The sequence below is a fragment of the Phoca vitulina genome, unplaced genomic scaffold, assembly GCF_004348235.1.
Source record: "Phoca vitulina isolate PV1807 unplaced genomic scaffold, GSC_HSeal_1.0 scaffold37, whole genome shotgun sequence".
In the NCBI taxonomy this organism is placed as follows: Eukaryota; Metazoa; Chordata; class Mammalia; order Carnivora; family Phocidae; genus Phoca; species Phoca vitulina.
In genome coordinates, this window is record NW_022589740.1 from 15620459 (window position 1) to 15642918 (window position 22460).

A 22460-nucleotide genomic window follows, 5' to 3' on the forward strand; every position below is an offset into this window, starting at 1 on the left:
CATTGTTGCGATCTTTAGCATCAGAATTCTGATGTAGGGGCGCCTGGGTGGCTCAGTTGGTTAAGCGACTGCCTTCGGCTCGGGTCATGATCCCGGAGTCCCGGGATCGAGTCCCACATCGGGCTCCCTGCTCAGCAGGGAGCCTGCTTCTCCCTCTGACCCTCTCCCCTCTCATGCTGTTTCTCTCTCGCTCGCTCTCTAATAAATAAATTTAAAAAAAAAAAAAAAAAAATTTTTCTTTAAAAAAAAAAAAAAAAAGAATTCTGATGTAACTCCATGTGTGTCTGGCACCATGCTTAGAACTAGAATACCTCTATGAGCAAGACATGGATGTTCCATGCCTCAGCTGCCAGAATGGTAGAGCAGGGTCATCCCAAATGCATATGGTGCTTTGAACCTGGCTCCCAGAGAACATGCATTCCAGTGAAGGGAGGCATAAAAGTTAATTACATCTGATATTAAGTGCTATGAAAGAAAAAACAAAGGATGATACTGGGATAGAAAGTGCTGGTGGGCTAAGGGTAGGGAAGGGTGCATAACAGCAAATAAGGAAAGGATTAGGTAGGGCCACCAATGAAATGATAGCATTTTTGCTGAAAGTGGAGTCATAAAGGTGATTCAACTTATACTTGGTTTTTAGTGTTTACTGAGTTATCAATTGACTGCAGCATTAACTGAGTTTCACCCTTTTTTATCCAATGGTGCTTAAATCATGACCAAGCCTTAGGTAACAGAAGGACAAATGAAAAGGAGAAATAATCCATATTTTTTTTATTTCTACCAATATTTAGAAATATGCCCATACATGATTGAAAACTGAACATCCCTTCAAAGTTTAAAATTGTTCATCCAGAATCCAGTGAAAGCCTTAATTGTCTTTTTTTTTTCTTTTTTAGAGGGGGGTAGGGGCAGAGGGAGAGAATCTTAAGCAGGCTCCATGCCCAGTGCGGAGCTAAATGCAGGGCTCGATCTCACAACCCTGAGATCATGACCTGAGCCGAAATCGCGAGTTCGATGCTTAACTGACTGAACCACCCAGACACCCCTCGATTTTCTATTTTTGGTGGGCACGCTAGTTTATCTGAAAAACTTGATACACAACCATGGAATGTTGGGAGGAGGGAAGAGAATTGAGGGAAATTTAAGGCAGGCTCTCAGAGGAGTCTGCTTGTTATTTGGCTATTGGAAACCTTTATAACTGACTTGAAAGAATATAAGAGGGAGCTTCCTGGAGAGAGCATGATCTAGGAGTGATCATATTAGTCATGCTGTATTCTTATTCATTGCTCTGAATTTAGGTGCCATTGAAGTTGACATCTAATAGCCTCATTGCCATAGCAGATGTATTCAATTTTATAGTTTTCATTGTGCTAAAACTCTCCATTATAGGCAATACCATACCTGAAATATAAAATACTTATGATCAGTTTGTCTGAGAAATCATAACATTGGAAGGTTGCCCAGAGACCATCTGGTCTGTAGAGATGCTATTTAGCGAGAGTGTTCAAGGATCACCAGGCAAAGGAGAATAATATTGGTAATGGAATGTAAGTTATTTTAAAAAATAAAGGGGGTTTTTTAGTTTAAAAAAATTTGGCTTATTTGGAAATTATGCACTATTTTGGTATAAAGTTTTCTTAATTGTATGAAATGATGCTGTCCTTATTTGGCAAAATTAAGTGACAGTCTTCCACTGATTTCATTTGCACTAAAATATTGAACACTGAAAGATACCAGAAGAGCAAACCCATCACCACCAATATTGCTAGCAAGAGAACCATTTAAAAAAATAGATCTAATCACTAAAATAATACATACCAATTGTAAAAAATATATATATATAAAGCACATAGAAATATAGAAACAAAAATCAGAATTCTCCCTACACAACCTTCAGCAACTGTTTTATGCTTGAATAATACAGTAACTGCTAATACTATGATATCCATTCCAAATATTCTTAATATATACAATGTATTTATTGCAAAAATATCTCCTACTTTATTGTCTTCAATCTGCTTGTCACCTTCCCTTCAGATCCTGTTGTTCATTTTGTCTTCCCTCCTCCATTAGTTTTTTACCACCCATTTTAACTACGTAATGCTTTGTCCAATGCAGTTAAGCAAGATTAGAATCAGGAAGGTTTTAGGTCGTTGTGGATGTCTCTACTTGTTGGAAATTGGGTGTTGAGAAATTCCTGAATTCTAGGAACAAATATTCAAAATGAGTTTCAGAAACATGGTTCAAAGTCACTCAAAAGGGATGTAATTCTGTGAATCCTCTACAAATTACGTACTAATCTTTCTTGTTAATATTTTTCTTATCAGTATATGCTCCATGTATTACCCCTGGCCATAGTTATTACAAATATTATATCGATTTGTCATTTCCTTTCAAGTTGGCTTCAGATTGTTTTGACAGAGGAGACTTTTTTCTTTATTCTTTCATTATTATTAGTCAATTATCTGTGTCCTTTATAAATTCTTCAGTTAGTCATGAATCTTTTGGTACCTCCTGGAGAATGTTGTGTATGCTTATAAAAGCTGTGTATGCTTTCCCAAACACACATATAGCAGAAGATTTGCTGTACCCCAGGGTAATCTATGGGCCCCAAGTTAAGAGCTCAGGTTAGAAAGTCCTTTCCTGTCTCAAAGTCTCAATTACCAACTTCCATTTTCATCTAGGGTTTTCTCATTTCATTTTTCAGTGTTAATGTCTAACCAAGTAGAATTTATTTTGGCGTTCAGTATGAGGATCTAAGTTGAATTTTTATAGAGATCCATTTACTCGATGCCATTTCTTACATAATCCATCTCCAAAAACAATTTGTTTTGCATTCCAGTCATTGAATTTATCAAGGTCTCCCTTGAGTTTTCTATTATTCTGTCAGTTCTTTTGACATTACAATATCATTCCACTTTTTAAACATTTCCTTTAAGCATTTTTACCTGTTTATTTTTCCAGGAAAAATTTGGAACCCTTTTGCCATGTCCCCCAAGACAGTCTGAGTGACAGTTTATGACAACTGTATGAATCTTGGCTTCTTTATAACAGTTGGTTTTCCCATTCAAGAAAATCTGCCTCTGAATTATTCAGATCTCTCTTTTATTGGCCAAGTAACATTTCAGGCTTGTCCTTAGTTCCATACTTTTTGCTTTAGATTTATTTTTTGGAATAGCAAATATTTGTATGCTTTGCTGTTACCATTATGCCCTTAAGTAGCTCATGTATAACAGAGATACAATTTTTTTGTATGTTTTTCTTTTCTCTAGCCCATTTAATTGACATTATGTTGTAACTGATTACCTTGTTTTTTGGCTGTGTGGGGTGGGGTATATACATGGCTTCTGACTATAGTAATACTTATCTCTGTTCATCTGAGGTTTTTCCATGTTTATCTTTATTGTACAAAGTGGTCATTATGACTTCAGGTTTTGGAGTAGGCTGACTTCAGTTCCGATCCTTCCTCCACCCCATTACTACCTGGGTAGGCTTCAACAAGTGAAAATTGGGTTTCTTGACCTTGTTAAATTTCAGTTTCTTCATCTGAAATTGGGGTAATAACCCAGAATCACCAGATTGTTGCCACGATGAAATAAATTTGGCATTTGGAAAGTATTACAAATAGGGAAGCTGATATAATCATGATTAGTGTTCCTATTAGCTAACCATTTAAAATATTAAGTATCAAGAATGACAGTAAACTTTCACGCCTATGTCCTGATATTCTCTGGATTTTTTTTAACCTTTGTTTCACTTTTTGTTGATGTTTGCTTTTCTTCATGTGGCTATGCAGCATTTTTGATTTTACAAAAGTTTTGTTAAAAATGGAATTTGGGTCTTTTCTCAGTATCTGTTGAGATTTTTAGTATCTAGTTTCTCATACTAGAATCATTTATGGGATTCATTAGAATAATAGATTTTTAAATATTATTTCTGCTTATATTACAAATGAAATTTGTTTCTTTATTATGCTTTTGGTTTAGTATTAGAATATTTTATATATGCCTTTTTGTTTATTTTCCTGAGTGACATTTATAGTTTCTTTAACTGAATAATATGTGTGTGTGTGTGTGTGTTCTATATTGTTACAGCAGCTAGCTAAAATTAATTGTATACTTATGGAATATAAAGAGAATCTTGTACAGTGTTCTTTATTTTTTTCCCAATTTATTCCTAAAGTATATGGTAGCATAGGCTGAAGAGTCAAGCTTCCTAACCCAGATTGATTTGACCTGTCTATCCTCTGCCTCTATCTCTGCCAGGCTTTTTGTTTTTGTTTTTGTTTTTGTTTTTGTTTTTGTTTTACATATCAAGTGATGTTAAATTCACAAAACAAATTGTGAAATTTTGCATCTATTCTCTTCTCTGGAGACAATTGTGATCACTGTCCTTGTAAGTTTGAATGAAACCATCTGTCCCTAAAGCCTTTCTGAGAAGTAATTCTTTGATAAATTTTTCAGTTTTAATTATTTTTATCTATATTCTCCAGAACCATGTCCATTTCATAAGATTTTCAAATTTGTTAATTAATGATTACATATGGTTATATAGCTAACTGTGATATAATGGCATACTTTGTTATAGCATAATATAATTATTTTAATATGTATCTAATATTAATATAAGATATATATTATTTTCTTTGTTAGATGTTTTGTTGCTGTTCTTTTTTTCAAAAGGCCAGTTCTTGGATTTGTTCATGATTAATGCTGTTTTTCCTTTGTCCTTTTTTTTATTGTGTTAATATCTTTCCTGTTTTCCTTAGGATCACTCTCCATGCTTTTATTAATCTTATTGGTTGAATCATGGTTCATTTATGTTTCCTTTTACATTAGTATGATTTTTTTTAAAACTGCATATTTCCCTCTGAACACACTTTTGGCTGACTGTCATTACTTTCTAAGGATGTTTGGGCTTCCTCTTTGGTAGAATGACAATTGAGAATAATACTTTTCAGTGTTTAACAAACTTTGTCTCTATTGAGATTTGTTATTGACCTTTTTTTCCACTGTATTGTGGTCAGATGATGAAGCTAGATAATCAACCACACTAGTGGTGTGTGAGGTATTGTTTTTCCTTAGGGCAATTGAGATTTCCTTTTGGCTCAGTGTATCGGCAGCTTTTTCAAAGCTCTTTAGTTGATCCATGAATTCTTAAGAAAAAGAAATTACTCTTTGTAGGAGATATGTTTTAATATTATTAAATTATATCTACTATGTAAACAAATCCTTTGTACTCTTTCCCCTGAAATAAATGGATTAAATTACCTGAGTAGTAGGCTGGGTCCCTCAGTTACTTCTTTTTTCTTATAGTCTTTGATCCATAAATTTTGGTGGAAGCATCTCATCCTGTTAGATATTTTTTATAGACACTACCTTATCTTTCAGCTAAATTATACTTCCTTTTCTTTTCAGTGTTTTTATATCTAAAATGTTATGTCGTTTGCAACTAATTTTGCCATCCATACATTCATGTGTGTGTGTTGTGGAAAAATCTCTGCCCTTTCTTTTTTAGTTTCTACATTTTATTTTCTTAGGTTAAAGAAATGATTTTAAAATAATGTTAATAATTTTTAGATATCATTTTTAAATAAAGGTGATATTTAAAAATAAATATATCTTGTAATAAGGGAGTTATCCCCTTTGACTCCTCGCTATATGAACTTGGCTTACATTTACTTTGCTATCCCCACCTGTACTTATTTCTGCATATCATTATCTGGATTTATGCAACAGGCTGTTTTAATTAATTTATTTCTTACCATTATCTTTACTTTCTTTTCTGAAGAATTGTGTTAAAAGACTTATTAAGTCTTCCCTCTGTGTTTGATTTATTTTTGAGCCATTAGAAGGTCTTTCATAACAACAACACATTCTAAGGTTTTTAATTTTGACTTATGTATTCATCAGCTGAAATAGATCTTAAAGTTATCTGTTTGCTTTATTTTGGTTTTCAGAGCATGTGTTTGTAGAGAGGTAGGTCAGTTGATTTCATCATTCCTACCAATATGTGTCTTCTGCATTTACTCATAAAGGACAGGAGCATAGTAGAAAATTCTTGGGCTTGTTTCCTTTCAGTTGTTTTAACTGTCCTTTTTCATTGTCTCCTGAAATGAGCTTTGCAGAGAGTCCTAAGACAGAAATTCTGTTTTGTTTTCATTCCTAAATAGCTTTTAAGGTACTTTTCATTTGTGTTTGAAATTACCTCTGTACACATACACATACATAAACACGTACATATCAGGATGAATGTAGGGGATGCAATTCTTAGTATTTCCTGAAACCTACTGAGTCCCTTGAGCCTCTCTTGGGCATTTTTCATCAAGTAGGATTTTGATGACTAACAAAGCCTACCATGGGCTTCAGAGCTTGAGCCCTGGAGTCTGAGAGACCTGGATGCAAAGCCCTGTTCTTGTTCTTACTATCACATGACTTTAGGAAAGATAGGTCTCCTTTCTAAGCCTCAGTTTCCACATCTGTAAGAAGGGAATAATAACATTGTCGACCTCCTGGTGGTTTTGCATGCATTACTGCAAAGCTCCAGTAGAACAGCTGATAAGTAGTAAAGACTCAGTGCATGGTGGTCCTCAGAGGCAAACAAAGCTGGTCTCCTGAAGTGAGTTTCTGTTTTCTGGCCTCCAGATCTGTCGTCTTGTCTTTCCTTGTCATCGCTTCATTATTTTCCTTAAAAAAAAAAATTGTGGGATGTTCTTACATTTGTAGTCCACATCATTACCTCAATTTTCCACACTCTCAGTTCCATTGGACCCATATTCATATCAGTGGACTCCCTCTCATGCAAACTTCGCTTTTCTCTATGCTCCTTCTAGTCTTTCTTTCTCTCAGCTTCTATTTTGGCATCTACACTCGCCTTCTTTATTGATGTATTCCCTTTGTGTTCACTGTCTTTTCCACGGGCTCCATACTATTTTTCTTCTCTTTTCCTTTCTCTTTTCTTCATTCTCTTGTCCCTGTACTTCCTTCTTATGTTTCTTTTACTTTTTTTTTTCCTTCCCTTCATTCTTCCTCTGTTCCTACTTTTTCCTTTTTTTTTTTTTTTTTAATTACTCTGAATGAGAAACTCTGGCTTCAGGAAGGGTGTGATGCTCACCCTGCTCTGCTTACCATCCAAGCACAGACCTATTCAAACTTGCCCTTGAAGGATGGGATGATAGACAAAACCCCGTGGTCAGTTCTCAGGTCCTGGCAGAGATCCATCCAAAGTGAGGAATGCCAGATGAGGAGAGGATCATTTCTTAAGCAGAAGTTTGTCAGCCAGTCCCTGCAAGCAGCTCTCACCTGGCTCTTCCCCTCGTGGCCCCCCCTCCAGTAAAAGTCAGCGGTGGTGGAGTGGATCAGAGCCAGGCTCCGGAATCAGGCTGCGTATGGTGCGTTTCAGCCCTTGCTAATCACGTGACCCTGAGCAGGATCCTGACACTTTCTCTGCTTTGATGTCCTTATTTGAGTGATAAAAGTAATAGTATCTCTCAGGATTGCCAGGAGAAATAAATGAAATAACAAATATAGTACTTTTCAAGTACCTGGCACACACTGAGCACTCAATAAATGCCATCTAATACTCGGTACTTTTGGAGATACATCCGTTAGGAGTTACATTCGGTACCAAGAAAGTATAGTGGGTACAGCAGGAAATCCACAAGATGTTGGTTCAGAAAGTCAAGGCTACCAAGGCTGGGTCTGTGTTATTCTCTCGGTATTTATTTTTTTTAGGATTTTTTAAAAAATTTATTTGAGAGAGAGCTGCGCATGAGTGGGGGAAGGGGCAGAGGGGGAGGGAGAAACAGACTCCCCACTGAGCAGGGAGCCCAACGTGGGGCTTGCAGTCCCAGGGCCCCAAGATCATGACCAGCACCGAAGGCAGACGCTTAACCCACTGAGCCACCCAGGCACCTTTCCTTTCTCTTGGTCTTTTCTTAATGGCTGCTGCAGCTCCAGCCATCACATCCACATCCGTTTTTTTTAAGATTGTATTTATTTATCTGAGAGAGAGAGTGAGAGAGAGAATGAGAGGGGAGAGGGTCAGAGGGAGAAGCAGACTCCTCTGAACAGGGAGCCCGATGCGGGACTCGATCCCGGGACTCTGGGATCATGACCCGAGCAGAAGGCAGTCGCCTAACTGACTGAGCCACCCAGCCCCTCACATCCACATTCAGGTAGAAGGAGGAAGGAAAGAGTGGAGGAAAATTGGGGAATGCCTATAGCAGGAAAGCAAAGGCTTTCTCAGAAATGTCCAGTAGACTCCCACTTACGTTTTATTACTCAGAACTCTATCTCATGTGCACCCCCTCCCTACTGGGGAGTCTGGGGGACATGACTTTGGCATCTTACATGTAGAGTAAGGGAGGCATTAAAAAAGAAAGTTGGAATTTACCCCCTAATTCCTGCCATGATTTCTAGGACGATAGGGACAGGAGAGAGAGAGTTAATGCTTGGGCTGCCTTGAAAATTTAAAAAGGAGTACGTGTTTAGTAGAGAATCATGTGTGTACTTTTTTAGGCCATGAGTATCTTGGATCTTTAATACAGGAGATAGATGGGGAAACAAGGCTTAACTTTTTGGGGGTCTTTTGTCATTCCCCCCCACTTTAGGTGACAAGCCAGCTTTGTTTTCTTAATGTAAAGTATGGAAACGTTAAACATTATTTTTCTTACTCCAGTCACATCAGCCATAAGGTTACTTGAAATACCTCCAAAATTTCTGTTATAGATTTCTGTTAATCTTAGTTGATCTTTCCCTCAGTGTGTGTGTGCAGTGCATTAAGACTTTTTAAAAATATTTTTTGTTACCGTTGACATCTAATAATTAGAAAGACTGCTAGGAGTTGACATGATAAACCAGGAGTTTCTAAAATAGAATAACATTTACTTAAAATTCTAGAATCCAAAATGCGGACTCATTTTCACTGAAGTTTAAAATGCAGGTGAGCATTGAAAATCCCTATTTTAAAATATACTTCTTTGATAAGCAGGTAGAAAAGCATCACTCTAATTCTTTGTATTCAGCAGGGAAAAAATGAGAGAAAATGCTGTAATTTAGAATAATAGTAATAACAGAGATGCAGCCAAGTATTTTTGTTGCCTGTCCAAGGGTTCAACGTCTGGCTTTTGAGGCGAGAACTCTGCAAATCCCTGAACTCTGGTAGAAAAGTTTCAAAAACAATGCAGTCTGGCAGTTCAGTTAAGCAAATAAGTATGTGCAGTCTTTCATCCTAACATTTGGTACCATACGACACTCCGATGCCCACCCAAAGAACATTCCACCATCCTCTACATCCCCTCACTGGCCAGCTGTCAAGAGGGAATATGTTCCCACAATAGAGAGAGGGGATTTGTTACAATCACAGTGGGTCCAGGTACTTGTTTCCCTAACCAGTCAGCTTGCTGCCCACACCATGGGCTTGTTAAAACCAGATCCTTTTGACAGATCTTAGTGGCATTATTATTTCACTAAGCACAAATAGACTGATGTATCGAAAATGCTGTTTTGCTCGTTTGTTACAAGAACTAAAAAACATACCATCAAAATTTAGGAATAGAAGAAAACAGGTTAATTAAATGGAGATTCATCAAATGCTAGGATAAACTCAAAGTGGTCCTTCTGAATCGTTTTGGGATGAGAGGTTGTGCGTCTCAGTCCATCATGATGACTGTTGTCTTTGGGAGTCTGTCATGTGCCAGGCAGTCTGTATCCATTACCGTGAGTCCTTGCAACCACCCTGCAGAGTGTGTATTACTGTCTCTACACTCAGCTGAGAAAACTGAGTCCCCGAGGGGGTCAGTAAATTACCTAGCATTTCAGAAGCATCGGGTAGCAAGTCATGATTTACCCCAAGTCTTCCTGACTCTAAAGCATCATTCTCATGTGACTATGAGCTATGCTTATTATTATTTTTGAGAACAAATTTAAATGAGAAATAAAAATAACGTGGAAAGCAATGTCTTACTGCAGGATTATGTCAATTCACTTAGAACTGCATATTTATTCATGCTGAGTGCTGGACAACCCACAAAATGAGCAGAAAAGGGAAAGTGAGGGCTGTCCTCCAGTTTCCTTCCCAGACTTGGGTTTCTCACAGCTTGACTGGGATGAGCTTGGTGGGGAAGCTCTCATTCTGTCACATTTTGTCTACTTCAAGAGATTTCAAAGCTCGGGGATGAAAATGAGGATCAGACATGGATTCGAGGTTGCAGGGTACATGAAGAGAAAGAGACTTGTAGAATGGCCAGAATTTACAGCCTTGGGGTAATACCATTGGGGGGAATTAAGTGTATAGGGAGAAGTAGTATGAAGTTCCACTAGTATGAATTGATTTCAGTGCATGTGATCTCAAGTTAGTGTACTTTTGTGTGACCATTCATCAAATTGTATTCCCCAAGAGTTTATGTAGCAAAGCATTTCAGGGAAATGATTATTGAGCTTACCAACAAAATACCATTTTTTTTGTAAAGCTGCAGAAAATTTAACTGATGTGTTTTTGGTGTAATGACAAATCCTGCAGATAAGCCAAGATGTATAAAGGAAAGAAGACAATTCAATTTCAGTGGCAGAGTTTTTCTTTTGGGTTAGGACTTTCTTCCCTAAAGTGTGTTCAGAGACCCAATTAATGTACCTTTGGTTTATACTCACCTCAGGTAGTCAGTGAATGGTGTATACAAGAGAGTATAATAAAAATTTGGTTTGGGTAGTCCTCAACCAGTCTCTTCTTTCCTTTTGTCTTTTCTACTTCGGTTCAGGTATGGATGGATCATAAGTAGGTGTCCCGGTGATACCAGGACAAGTCACATTTCCACATCAGGAGGTGTGTTTTCTGTTAGTACACCCAGTTTTAGGCCTGGAGCTTTTGAATTAATGTAGAGTACACGGTCCAACGCGACGCAACAGAACAAAACACACTCCCGTTAGCAAGATCTACTCCTCTTTGCAGTGGGACTGACCGTCTGATGATCTGCTTCATTACCTGACAAAAGAAGATTGGTTTCCTTTGTTGGATGGTTGGTATTTTATTCTAGAATCATCATTGGCATGCACTGGGTACAGTCAGAATCATGTTTTTACCAACCTCCGCGGGCTTCAAACACTTTCTGTCTCCTCTTTCTTACTCTAGCTCACAATGAATCTCTCCCCATAATTGCCAATTTATTTAGCATCTGTACAATGACATTAATTTTCTGGCTACTTGTTCCCATTTCTACTTTACACAGTCTTAAGTAACATAAAACGAGACTGGTTTTTGTCTCGGGTTTTTTTGTTGAATATTTAGTCAGTTGGATGATGGCTGATGGGTTGTGCAGTTTCCCCATGGGCCTGGTTCATGAAATTGCTCATCATTGCATTAGATAGAATCGCTCTTGTATGTAAAGAAGATTGCCCGGTTCAGGAAACAGTTTTCGTTATCTGGATCTGCTATTGCTGCTCCTGTTGATAAATTCTCTTTCCTTACCAAGATGTGTATGTGTTGTCCCTTCTATCGGTTGCCTTTTAACTGCCTGTGATGATAGATCCATCTGGGGGCTTGAGGGGAAGGGAAGATTACTTCTTGTTTCTTTTTAATAAATGCAGATGAGTCAGTCACTAAGGCTCCAAAATTGGTCCTTGTTTTTAAAGGACCTCCAAGTACAGATTGATTTCAAACGGTTCACACGTGTGCAGGATTAGCTGCGAAAACTCATGGGGAGAAAATTTGTTTTGTTTTGTTTTGTTTCATTTAAGTGCTAGCAGTTGAACTTAGGAGCCCAACAAGAAGTACTAGACAAAATGTCTTTCTTGGGATACGTCCTCCTCCTTCTAAATCTACTCTTGGGGCCATGAAATACTTTGAGCGGCTCAGAACAAAAATAGAACACCAGGTAGCGGTCGTGTCATTAATTATCCTGTTTTTGCTGCTGGAAACTAGAATTGTTTGAGATGGGGTTCAGATGAGCTCCCCTGACTGGAGAAAAGCAAGGTGGCAAGTTCATAATCATAATGTTAAATAATATAATGTTATGACCTACAGTAGAAGCATATGATACTATGTTATAAAAATAATCTGATATGTCCTAGTTGGTATCTTTCCATTTACCTTTGATAGAGTGTGTAAGCCTTTGGAACCTAAAACCCAAATTAAGACTTGAGAGTCTCCTGAATTCAGTGGCAAACAAAAATCCGCCAACTGAGTTGAGAGACACAGAGCAGGTACGAAAATGGTGTGACCACGAGGACATGCCACACTTGGCCTCCTGATCCAGTTGTCAAAGAGCCACCTGATGCACCACTGCGTGTATGTCCGTTCCACTTTTGGGGGTCCATCCGGAAATGGCGTTAAATAGTAAGTGATAGCATAGGATCTGCAGCCTGCCAGGTGCAGCTGGTTTGAATTGTAGCTCTACTGCTAACTACCTGTGTGTACTCGAGTTACCGTGTATAACTCGGAGTCTCCATTTTGCCATCTGTGAAATGGGAATAAAACTATTACCTATGTTCATATGATGTTTAAGATTACACAGTGATAATGATGTACAACACGCACTACCTGGCCCTGGCCAAGTGCTCATTTAATGTTGGTTATTAACTTGAAGCCCCTAAACGATGCAAACCTTCCTAACAGGAAAAGATTGCACCTCTAGAACTCCCCCAGAAAATCATGTCTGTTTTATTGCCTTGAAAGGTCATAGCTTGCTAGCCACACTTTGCAGGCGTTTATAAATGTTGCCCTTTTAGTGTATATTGTGGTTTAAAGGTAGTTGTCAATAATTCCAGAGAGAAACCTAAGGGGTATGTGGCCTAAATCCTTGTGGCTTTTAATCGGCTCAGTGGTCCCCAGGCTCAGAATTGAGAGAAGCTGCTCCTTTCCTCCAGGTCGGTTATACTCATGGCATTTTGGTTATTGTTTGCCCCCAAAGCTCTTGGTGCTCCGTCTTCTGTTCTTGGAGCTGAGAGGGATCTTGGTGTTCAGAAGCCAGGGGAGTATGGCTCCAGGGTAATCGGCAGAAGGGGGTCCGTTCTAGGGGGTCCTACTTTACCACCGTGGCCTGGAAAGTTCCCAGCACAGGGCATACAGCCGTCTCTTTGCTTTCACTGTGTGTTTCACTGTGGTATACCAGAAGTTTCATAGTCTGACTGCTTCATTTCTGCAACATCCCCGAGAGCATCAGTACAAATAGGTCATAAAATGTGAATCAGACTTCCCCCTAAGTACAGGTCCTCTCAGGATACTAGCAAATTAACCTACGGCTATTTCCTGAGCCAATAATCAGTTACCCTCCCACGGGTAGAAACACCACGGATGCAAAAATCCCTTGGTTTCCTGTATTAACTTCCTCACTTTATTTTGGCGAAATTCAGGAAATTTTGAAATTAAATGATTTCTGAACTTGTGCGTTATCAAATGTCAGAGTAAAATCACCTGCATGCTGCATTCTTTCCATGCACAGTTTCAATTTCTGGAAGCTAATTTCTTCCTTCTAATTACAAGTACTCCAAGAAGAGCTAGTTTTTACAACCCAGCATGAGAGCAAGTAACTCCCGTTTTTTCAGGCTGATTTGAATGCGGAGGCTTCCTGAATCGGTCTGAATACAACTGCTTAAGGCTCGAGATAAATGGTCCCTGTTCTGTCACCATCATCATCATTGTTATATTATCAGTGCTAAGGGTCACTAGGGAAATGGTCTCCTGATGGTCAGACCCTGTGCTTGATGTTTCCAAAGGAATCTTGCCCTGGTGATAAGTAACATAGAAACTTGTTTCATTTCTTTTTCTTTTCCTTTTTTTTTTTTTTTTTGGTTTTCTATAAAGAAGAATATTTAAAATGTGGACATTTTAGCTGTGTGTTAAATGTTATTTTAAACTCACTAGGTTGATTTAGACATATTTATCAAATCCAGGTGTACTTTTACGTATCTTGCTGTTTGCTCATGAGAAAACAAACAAAACAAAACAAAAAAAGCATGCGTGTCTGTTTGAGAGGATTCTGCTGTACCATAAATAAGTGGCTGGAGAGTCTTGCAAGACTGGGCTTTTCTGTTGCTGCTCTTTGCCCCTCACCCAAATAACTACCCTGGGAAAGAGGAGATGAGCATTACATCTCAGGCAGATCAGGAAAAACATCTTATGGTGACCGTAGTGTTCAGAATTATCCCTTGACTCTTTTCCTAATTTTTCTGACCATGGTGCGAGCACTCTACTGAATTATTATGTGGATTCAGTTTCAATCAGCAAAGGGCCAAATCATGCTATTTGTTTTAGAAGCGAAACTTACCCACCTCCTGGGCCCCATCCCACAACCTCCCTCCCTCTCCAGAATTTCGTGCGTTATTAGGTTCTAAACTTGGTTCCTAACAAGTGTTGTATAAAACAAAACAGAAATAAATCTGTTTCCCTTGTTCTTATATTTTTAAAATTCGTGAGTTTGGGTTTCAATTTCCTTAGTATAAGTTACATTGTGAATGCAACCTTACAGAACAGTCTACATCCAGTCTTGCTCCCTCTTTGGAAATGGCAGTACTGTCTCTCTTATTTTTAATCTAAGGGCATAGCGAAGCGAAGTGGTATCAGAACTCTATAGTACTTTTCTCTCCCCATCTCCTTCATGTTCAAGCCACCACATGGGAGCCGTGGCTCAAAACTTAGCAGAATGTTGTACTGTCTACCACTTCTTGATGGCTTATTTCGCACCAGGAACTGGGTTAAGTACATGGCGTCACTTTCATTCAATCAGTACAATGAAGTAAAGTAGATATTAGCATCCACATGCTAAATGGGGAAGCTGAAACCTTGAGAAGTCAATTTCACATAAGTAGGAAACTGGGGAAACACAATATAAAATAAAGTAGTGTGCTGTTCCATCATTGAAAATCAACTATAATTAAGATACCAGGTTTTCCCTCTGCCTGGGAGATGCCCACGTCCATCTGCGCACGTATGGGGGGCCATAGGGATTACCATGTGCTCCTGTCATACCTCAACGAAGGTAGCAAATTATCATGCCCCTCCCTTCAATATTCTGACCCAGGCTTGGCAAATATCCTTCTAAAATTAAGGTGGAGGACGAGAAACAGAATTAGCTACCGAGGCTGCGTGATAACTGCCATATTTCCTAGTTAAGTAAAAGACTGTAACACCTGACATTCGAGACTAAAATGAAGAGGTATCTTGATGAGAATTTCATGCGTGCATTGAGTCAAATGCCTTCCAGTGTATACGTACTCTTTGAAAGAGAACAGAAGTCTGTGCACCTGTACCTGGATTTGCTTTCTATATGTTTTTGAGTGGTATTGTGGTTCTCCAATGAAGGGGACTTCTGCTCAATGTCTTTGTGCTCTTCAATGCTAACAATCACAAGAAGTAGGTATCCAATAATTTAATATAATAACTACTTATTGCAGATTAAGGGTACTCCCATAGCTGTGTCTTGGAGCCCAGCTTTGAGCTCTGTACCGAATTCTCTTTCTTTGAGAGCATTGACACCTGGGGACTCGGTTCAGTTGAGGTTTTTTCTATATCCCATACATACACGCAGAATACTAATAAGTTCTTTGTTAAATTACAAATCAACTACCTGGTGATACAGCTGGACAAGGAGTATTCCAGAAGACTTTGGTTTTGACTTTAGGTGATAGTAATTTTCAGATGTTGATGCAAGCTTTTACACAAAGGACGACCAGGCCAGAATTGGGAGCCATTTTGTTGAGGAAACTGGAAATCCTCACCCTTTTAAAAAACTGAGTGACAGCCGACTAATCCCACATGATTTCCGAAATTCAAGGTTACATTTTCTGCCTCCCTCAGACTAACGTCACTTCTCCATGTTGAGAAAGAACCAGAGCGGCATTTGGCTTCTGTTCACCCCTAAACCCAAATCACTGACCCTTTGTTTTTAGTACTTTGCCATTTTGCTTTTGCTTTTTTAATTTGCTTGTGACTCTCTGCTTCCCCAGTCTTTTTTTTTTTTTTGGTACAATGATTCTTACCTTGTCTTTCCCCAGTCCGTTTCTGACCTGGAGAGACGTGCAGCATGTTATTGTCAGGACTTCCCGTGCGGGACATTTGAACGCTAATGACTGGAAAACCAATGCTGCTGGTTTTAAGGGTGAGAACTTCTTTCATATTCTGTCACAGGCAAAATATTTTTATTTTTCCCCCATTTTAAATGGAGAGCCAGAAGTAGAATCCCTCCAAAGACACTTGAAATTGTGTGCTGACACACGGAGAGCTGGCTCTTTGAGTAACTGAAACGCAGATTGATTTTTTTTTTTTAAATTCAAACAGCACATAAAAGGCAGATTTCTTTGGCTTCCCACATCATAGGTCAATTTCTTAAAAGACAACCAACTTCCAAGTATAGTCGACCTATGGGGCTTCTCATTAGTTTGTGATTGCTGTCATTGGTTATCTGAGTGGTGTTTGTCACAATGTGTGTAGAACGTCCTCATCTTCTATAGTGATTACTTCCATTTCAGTAATGACTGGTATATTTTGTTCACTGTTAGTTCCTAGGCTATGCTTGCTTTGTTTTTGTTTTTGTTTTTGTTTTTGTTTTTTATTAAAATTCCACAAACCGCTAACTCTAAGACATTACTTTATATGAATGAAAAGTGCTTCTGAAGCTTTAAAACATACAGTCTTTATACAATTATGCACATCATATCATAAGTGCTGACTGTTTTTCCCATGGCTGAGGATTCTAGTTCCCTCAAAGTGTCTTACTAATGGTGGGCAGTTTATCATCATCCATAACATATGTTATAATAAAAAGAAAGTACTTAATATAAGGCAGATGTCCTAAAGTTTCACATGACTTAAATTTTAATCCACTAATATTGTTACAGCAAAGATTACTCTTGGTCATATCTGCAGACTTAAATTTACTCCCAAATAATGTTGGTATCATTATATATCCCTATGGATGAAAACAAGTATCCCGTACCACAGGGGATAGCGACTTAATAACTGAGGTTCTGGTCCCCAGATCTTTGGTAACATATCGAATCATTCTGGGCAAGTCATTTAAGTATTTTGGGCCCTAACTTCCCCATCTTAAACATTTTAGAAGCTGAATAATACTATCTACGTATGATTTCTTAAATATGATTTTAATATATCTTTAGTGAACTATACCCAGTGTATGCAAATATCCATCCTGGAAATGTAAAATGTAATTTTTTAAATTACTTGCAATTATAGTCTCATGCTTAGCCAAAGATACCAGATAACCAGTGTCATATAAAGTATTTCTTTGGTTAGCATCTTCACTGAAGACTTCACTCCATGTTTAGAAAAAGAAGAATATCCCTCTGCTTTTGAGTATTCTGAGACCCCTCTCCTTACTCTTAGACTATATAATGCGGCAGTGTTCAATGAGCTTTTAATCTAAAGAGTTGTAAATTCTTTTTGGGATCGCATTGTCTGAAGCCCAAATCAAGACACTGGATCCCAAAATTGCAGTTGTTACGCGTGGCATCAAAAATATGTGAAATTTCAGTTGTCGGAGAAAACACAGGATGTACTTTGCCATAGGTATGTTTCATTTTGATTTAGCCTCCGCACCCTCTCAGCTCTTACTGTCTAAATCCATGAGGCTGGGAGGTGGGTCTGGGGAGGGGGAAGAAGGGACCAAAACATAACCTTGGCTGGTTCAGTGTGCTGCAGTGAACTTTTTAGCAGAAGGTTCACAGACTAAGTACATTGACCTCCATGAAGCTGAGGAATCAACTTTAACCCAAATAAAAGTCTTAGTTTTACTTATTCCTTTTTGGCAAGTTAAAAAGAGCAAATGGTTCTAATAAAAAACGCAACTCTTTTGAAAACCTCTGTTGGTTTTGGAGAGGGGGGAAACAGAGGATTTAGACTAACTCCCCAGATCCCAACCTGAGTCTGAAGGGGGCTATGCAGTGCTCTGGCAAGGAGGAAAGAGCATTTTACTCTTGCACGTGGCAATATTTAGTATAATATTTCACTCTTCTCTTAGCTTGCTGCCAAGAGTAACAATTAAAGTTCGCTTTTTCATAGATGAATTACCCTGAACAGTCTGGACTCCCAGTGGAATTGTTTTGTAATTTTGTTGATGGCAAGCCCCATATTTCATCTAAACATGATCATAATAAGAATAATTTTTTAAAGAGCTATATTCTTCCCTACCCTAAGCGTTACCATCCCCTCCCTGGTGTCCCACAAATAAAAGTGATTAAGGCAGAGGCTCTCAGGAGAAGCCACGTGCTTTGGGAAAGGAGAGGATGCAGGTCACTGGGGTAGAGCAAAGATGGGTGACTTTTTATGAAATAAGAACTGAACAAACAAACAAAAATAGCTAATGCTTGGAAGGGCTTCATGCAACGAGAGCTCAGCGAGAGCTCGTATTTTAAATTAGGTCAGCCAGCTTTTGCAGGCCTCGCTTGGCAGGAACACAGGGCCACACACTTCTCCTTAGACGGGAGAAGCCAGAAGTTGCCTGCCTGCGAACAGGAGCCCATGATCCTGGTCGTGGCTGCTCTCTGTCCTAATGCAGAGTGAGGTGTGTGCCTGAAAGGAATCCCAACGCATCTGGGTTCCCCGGGGCTTGCCTTTGTGCCCTTAATGTTGAGCAATTTAAGTTGTTTGAAGAGTGTTTAAAAAAACAAACAAACAAACAAGAAAACCTGAGAAGAGTTTCACAGATTGCTGGGTAGGTGCACTTCCACACTGGCGATGTCAATATCAACATGAGCATTTCCTTCTCTCATCAGGTAAAGCAGAAGCAGCTGAAAGTAGCAACCAATTCAGTATGGGGGTCTTGTCATCGATACGCTTGATAGTCATCACTGATAATTTCAGAGAAGCCAACACCCTGAAGAACAGTTTCTCACCAGACCCTGCCAAGTCCTGACATTTCTGCATGCACTGTCCTTACATTTCTTCAGACAGAACCATATGTACTGCAGCTCAGGCAGAGAGTAGAACCAGATGATCTAGCAGCTAGACCGGTGGGGGCCTCTCCGCAAGGAGGACTCCATGCATTCTAATCCACATGTGTTACGGACCTGGAAAATGCAAGCGAGTCCCTCCAGCAGCAGCTGCTGACTTCCTGTTGATGGCACAGGCAGGCTCTCATTCAGGCGAGGAGGTTAGCCTTGAAAAACCAAGGAATGTGGCTCTCTGCTGACTCATGTGTGTTTTCTCCAAGGAAGGGATTACCCTGGAGTTGCATGCTGATGAGCTGGGTGCACAGAGTTTCCTCCTCTTTTTCTGTGCTCTCATTATAGTAACATGGCTATAAACGATCGGATAGTTAGATTAGTTCACGGTGAAGGGAGCCCCAAAGCTGGAAGCTACTTATCAATATTTTTATGCTAATGATACCTCAGTATTTAACAATTTTAATTGAACTAAGATTATTCTCTCTGCTTCGTAAATAATAATAATAATAATCTCTTCTGGTATAGTTAAAAGGTCTTTTGCAGAAGATCTGTTTTTCAGAGTAAACATAGTCCAATGAGTACATACGTATGGAAACTGACTAAACAATATTTGGATGGTTCATTGTGTATTGAATAATTTTGGCTAAATTTCATACACATTTTGACTTTAAACTTTCTCCAGAGATAAGTTTCTTTAAAAATAAATGGAATAAATATCATGCATTTATCAAAGAATCTCCTTGAGGTTATTCATGAGGATAGGAAAGTATTTGTATGAGGCCAGATGAACAGATGTGATATTTGCCACTAGAAAACTGAAATCCGAATTCCCGTATTTTGCTACCGATCAGCATTTGCAATGCCGGCAGATGACTTTGGCATTAAATCATTTATTTGGGTTTTTTCCCAGTGTTATTTCCTTCTCCTTTGATGCCTTCCCTTCCCTCTTATGAACAGTCTTCTCTAGTTGTTTTTTTTTCTTTTCTATGCTTTTTAATACCCCGTCCATGCTCCTTGAAATGCACAAATCGGCTGTAGAACAAGCAAGGGCTTTTTGCCATTTGAGTGGTTTTCTTCACAGAACTTAATTTATGCAGTCTCTTCATTTATTTATTTACAAATACTTGCTGAGCACCTTCAGCACACCAGCCCAACCCATGAAGTGCACCCAGAAAGGGGAAGCGAAAGGAAATGTCAGGGTGGCCCCATGGCATTTGCCTACTCTGATCTGGCCACGGTATGATTTATGTACAGAAACAGAAACTTACACTGCACTTTTCTTCCCTTCCGCCAAGCCCAAACGATCTGCCAGGTCATGTTTATAAAATGTGTCAATGCAAATTTCCCTGGTCATGGCAAATGCAGCCTAACCTCAGCAGGAAAAGGCATCTGATGTAGTGACTATCTTTTGGGGCGTGTCACGGATATTTTGACCAGCTCTGTTTGTGCATAGAGGATACATGGACCAACCCCACCATGCTGAGGACTTTCATTCCGCATTCTTCTAGAATCCATGGCTCCTATCATTTCAGGAAGCACTTAGCTCTTTGTGATGATCCCCTCTGTTCTGCTTTAATCTGTGGAACCTGCAAATCCACCGCCCCCATCCCCCTCCCAGTTGTCTGGGCTGTGCCCTGCAGGCTGATCCTCCCCCCCGCCCCCCGCCTCCCTCCACCCCACCACCCCCCAGTTCATACCTGTGGTTTGTGGATGCACTTAGAAGTACAATTGAATGCATGCAACATCGGTGCTCTAGTTTTTTTCAAAGTGTCTGTATTTGGATTATATGACTGTATACAGTTAAACTCTCTTAAATTTAGGAACAGGAATAGACATCAGATAATAAATTAGGACCTTCTGTCATCTTTACTAGGCGAAAGAATGAAAAATATGTCATTGAAAATCAAAAATGACAACTAAGTGAGCGAGGTTACCACGCCTTCCATTTCACTGCCCTCCCAGACTATGTAAGTCTCTCTTTTTCTACCAGCATGTTGCTGAAACCTCCCCATCCCCACTGACTCTTTCTTTGACCATCACTAAACTACTAGACTTCTTTTTTTTTTAATTTCTAACTGATTTCCCACCATGGGAAAACAATTGACAGTCTAACATGACTTCTTAGCCTCCAAGGCCCTAACTTTTAATAACCTTTATTACCTTTAATTGCCATCATTTTATTTCCACTGGTAAGGCTGGTAATTTTAAGATGTTCCAATATATTTTTAATACCTACCTGTCTTGCTTTCAGTCTGTAACACTTATTAAAAAGAATTAGCAGTGCTGAAACCATTAAGCATGCCATGTGTTGAATTGAAACTGAAGGTTTTGAAATGTGTTCTTTTTTGAGTGTGTGAGTGATATCTGATGTATTACCGTTTGAAAGGGTAAAGCTATATTTTATGTTATTATTGCACTGCACAAATAATAGTTCATCTTTGCCACTTAGCATGCTGATGTGATGTTGGTAGTGATGATTAAAGCTACATAATTGGTAATCTGCACATTATGTTTTTGAAGAAAGGTCAAAGTGAAATGTTATTCACCTGGCCAGTGTCAGGGGTGGTATTAGAATCAGCTGCTTGATTCCAGTCCCTGTCCAATCTGTAGAAATAAGTCATTGAGTTCTTCTAATGCAAAGAAAAAGGGGGAGTAAATACATTTGATTCTATCGAATAAAATGTGCTCATTGGAAATGCCACCTGATTTTCTTTCAAGATTCCATGTTTTATACTATTGTACTCTGTGAACTCAATTTCATTTAATATGCATTAACTTAAAACCTTTCCTTTCCTATTTACTGACCATTGAATACATGAGCTTATCTTCTTGCTCATTTACCAAAAAAAGATGTGAATCACATAATTTCAGGATTTTATCTTTATCCATTTGTCTGGTGGATGATTGACCTAAGTATCTACCTGAGAACAGTAATACAGAACTCCTCTGACAGCAAACCGCTTGATCGCTGCATAATCTAGAGTCCTTTTCCAATATATCCACTTGTCCCATCAGAGTGTTCCACTCATACTTCCTAAATATGTGAGGTTTAAGAATGCCTTCTACCAATGAAAAATGTTTTCTCCATGTTGATCTTTGAAAGGTAGCATTAGGTTTGTTAGATTTTGGGGGGGTGTTTTGTTCACTTGTGTTTTGCTTTCTCATCCCTAAGTGCATAAGTTTTAAATGCATGCGGTTTCACACTTAAAATCCATCTTCAAAATGGAATTAAAATGATGGTTGCTCTAAGTGACTATTATGCCTCTACCAGATATAATTAGTTAATGAAGGGAATTATGTGCGGAGTAGTTTTGTGGCTTTGCCATAATCTTAAGAACCTTTAAATTCTAGTAGACAGTCTGTTACTGATATTTTCTGTGGCCTTTGAGGAAGCCAATTAAAGTTTTTGTATCTTGGTTTTTTAGAATGTGGGTAACTCATACCAAACATAATGAGAAGGCTGAGTTGAATGAAAAGTGCTTTGAAAGTGGAAAACACCAAACATAAAAAGAGTCCTCTTTTAAAAAAAGAGTCTTAAATGTATATTTTCGTATGTCACAGCTTCCT

The 22460-nt window shown here is 38.7% G+C and overlaps 1 protein-coding gene across 3 annotated transcripts in view; it reads left to right on the forward strand.

The window, feature by feature from the left end:
* The window catches only part of PCSK5 (proprotein convertase subtilisin/kexin type 5), a 456955-nt gene that overhangs the window by 208796 nt on the left and 225699 nt on the right, over positions 1–22460 (forward strand). For all 3 annotated transcript variants that reach the window (XM_032427639.1, XM_032427640.1, XM_032427641.1), the window contains exon 10: positions 15987–16090. In XM_032427639.1, the coding sequence (XP_032283530.1) occupies positions 15987–16090 (104 nt within the window). The remainder of the gene's footprint in view (positions 1–15986; positions 16091–22460) is intronic.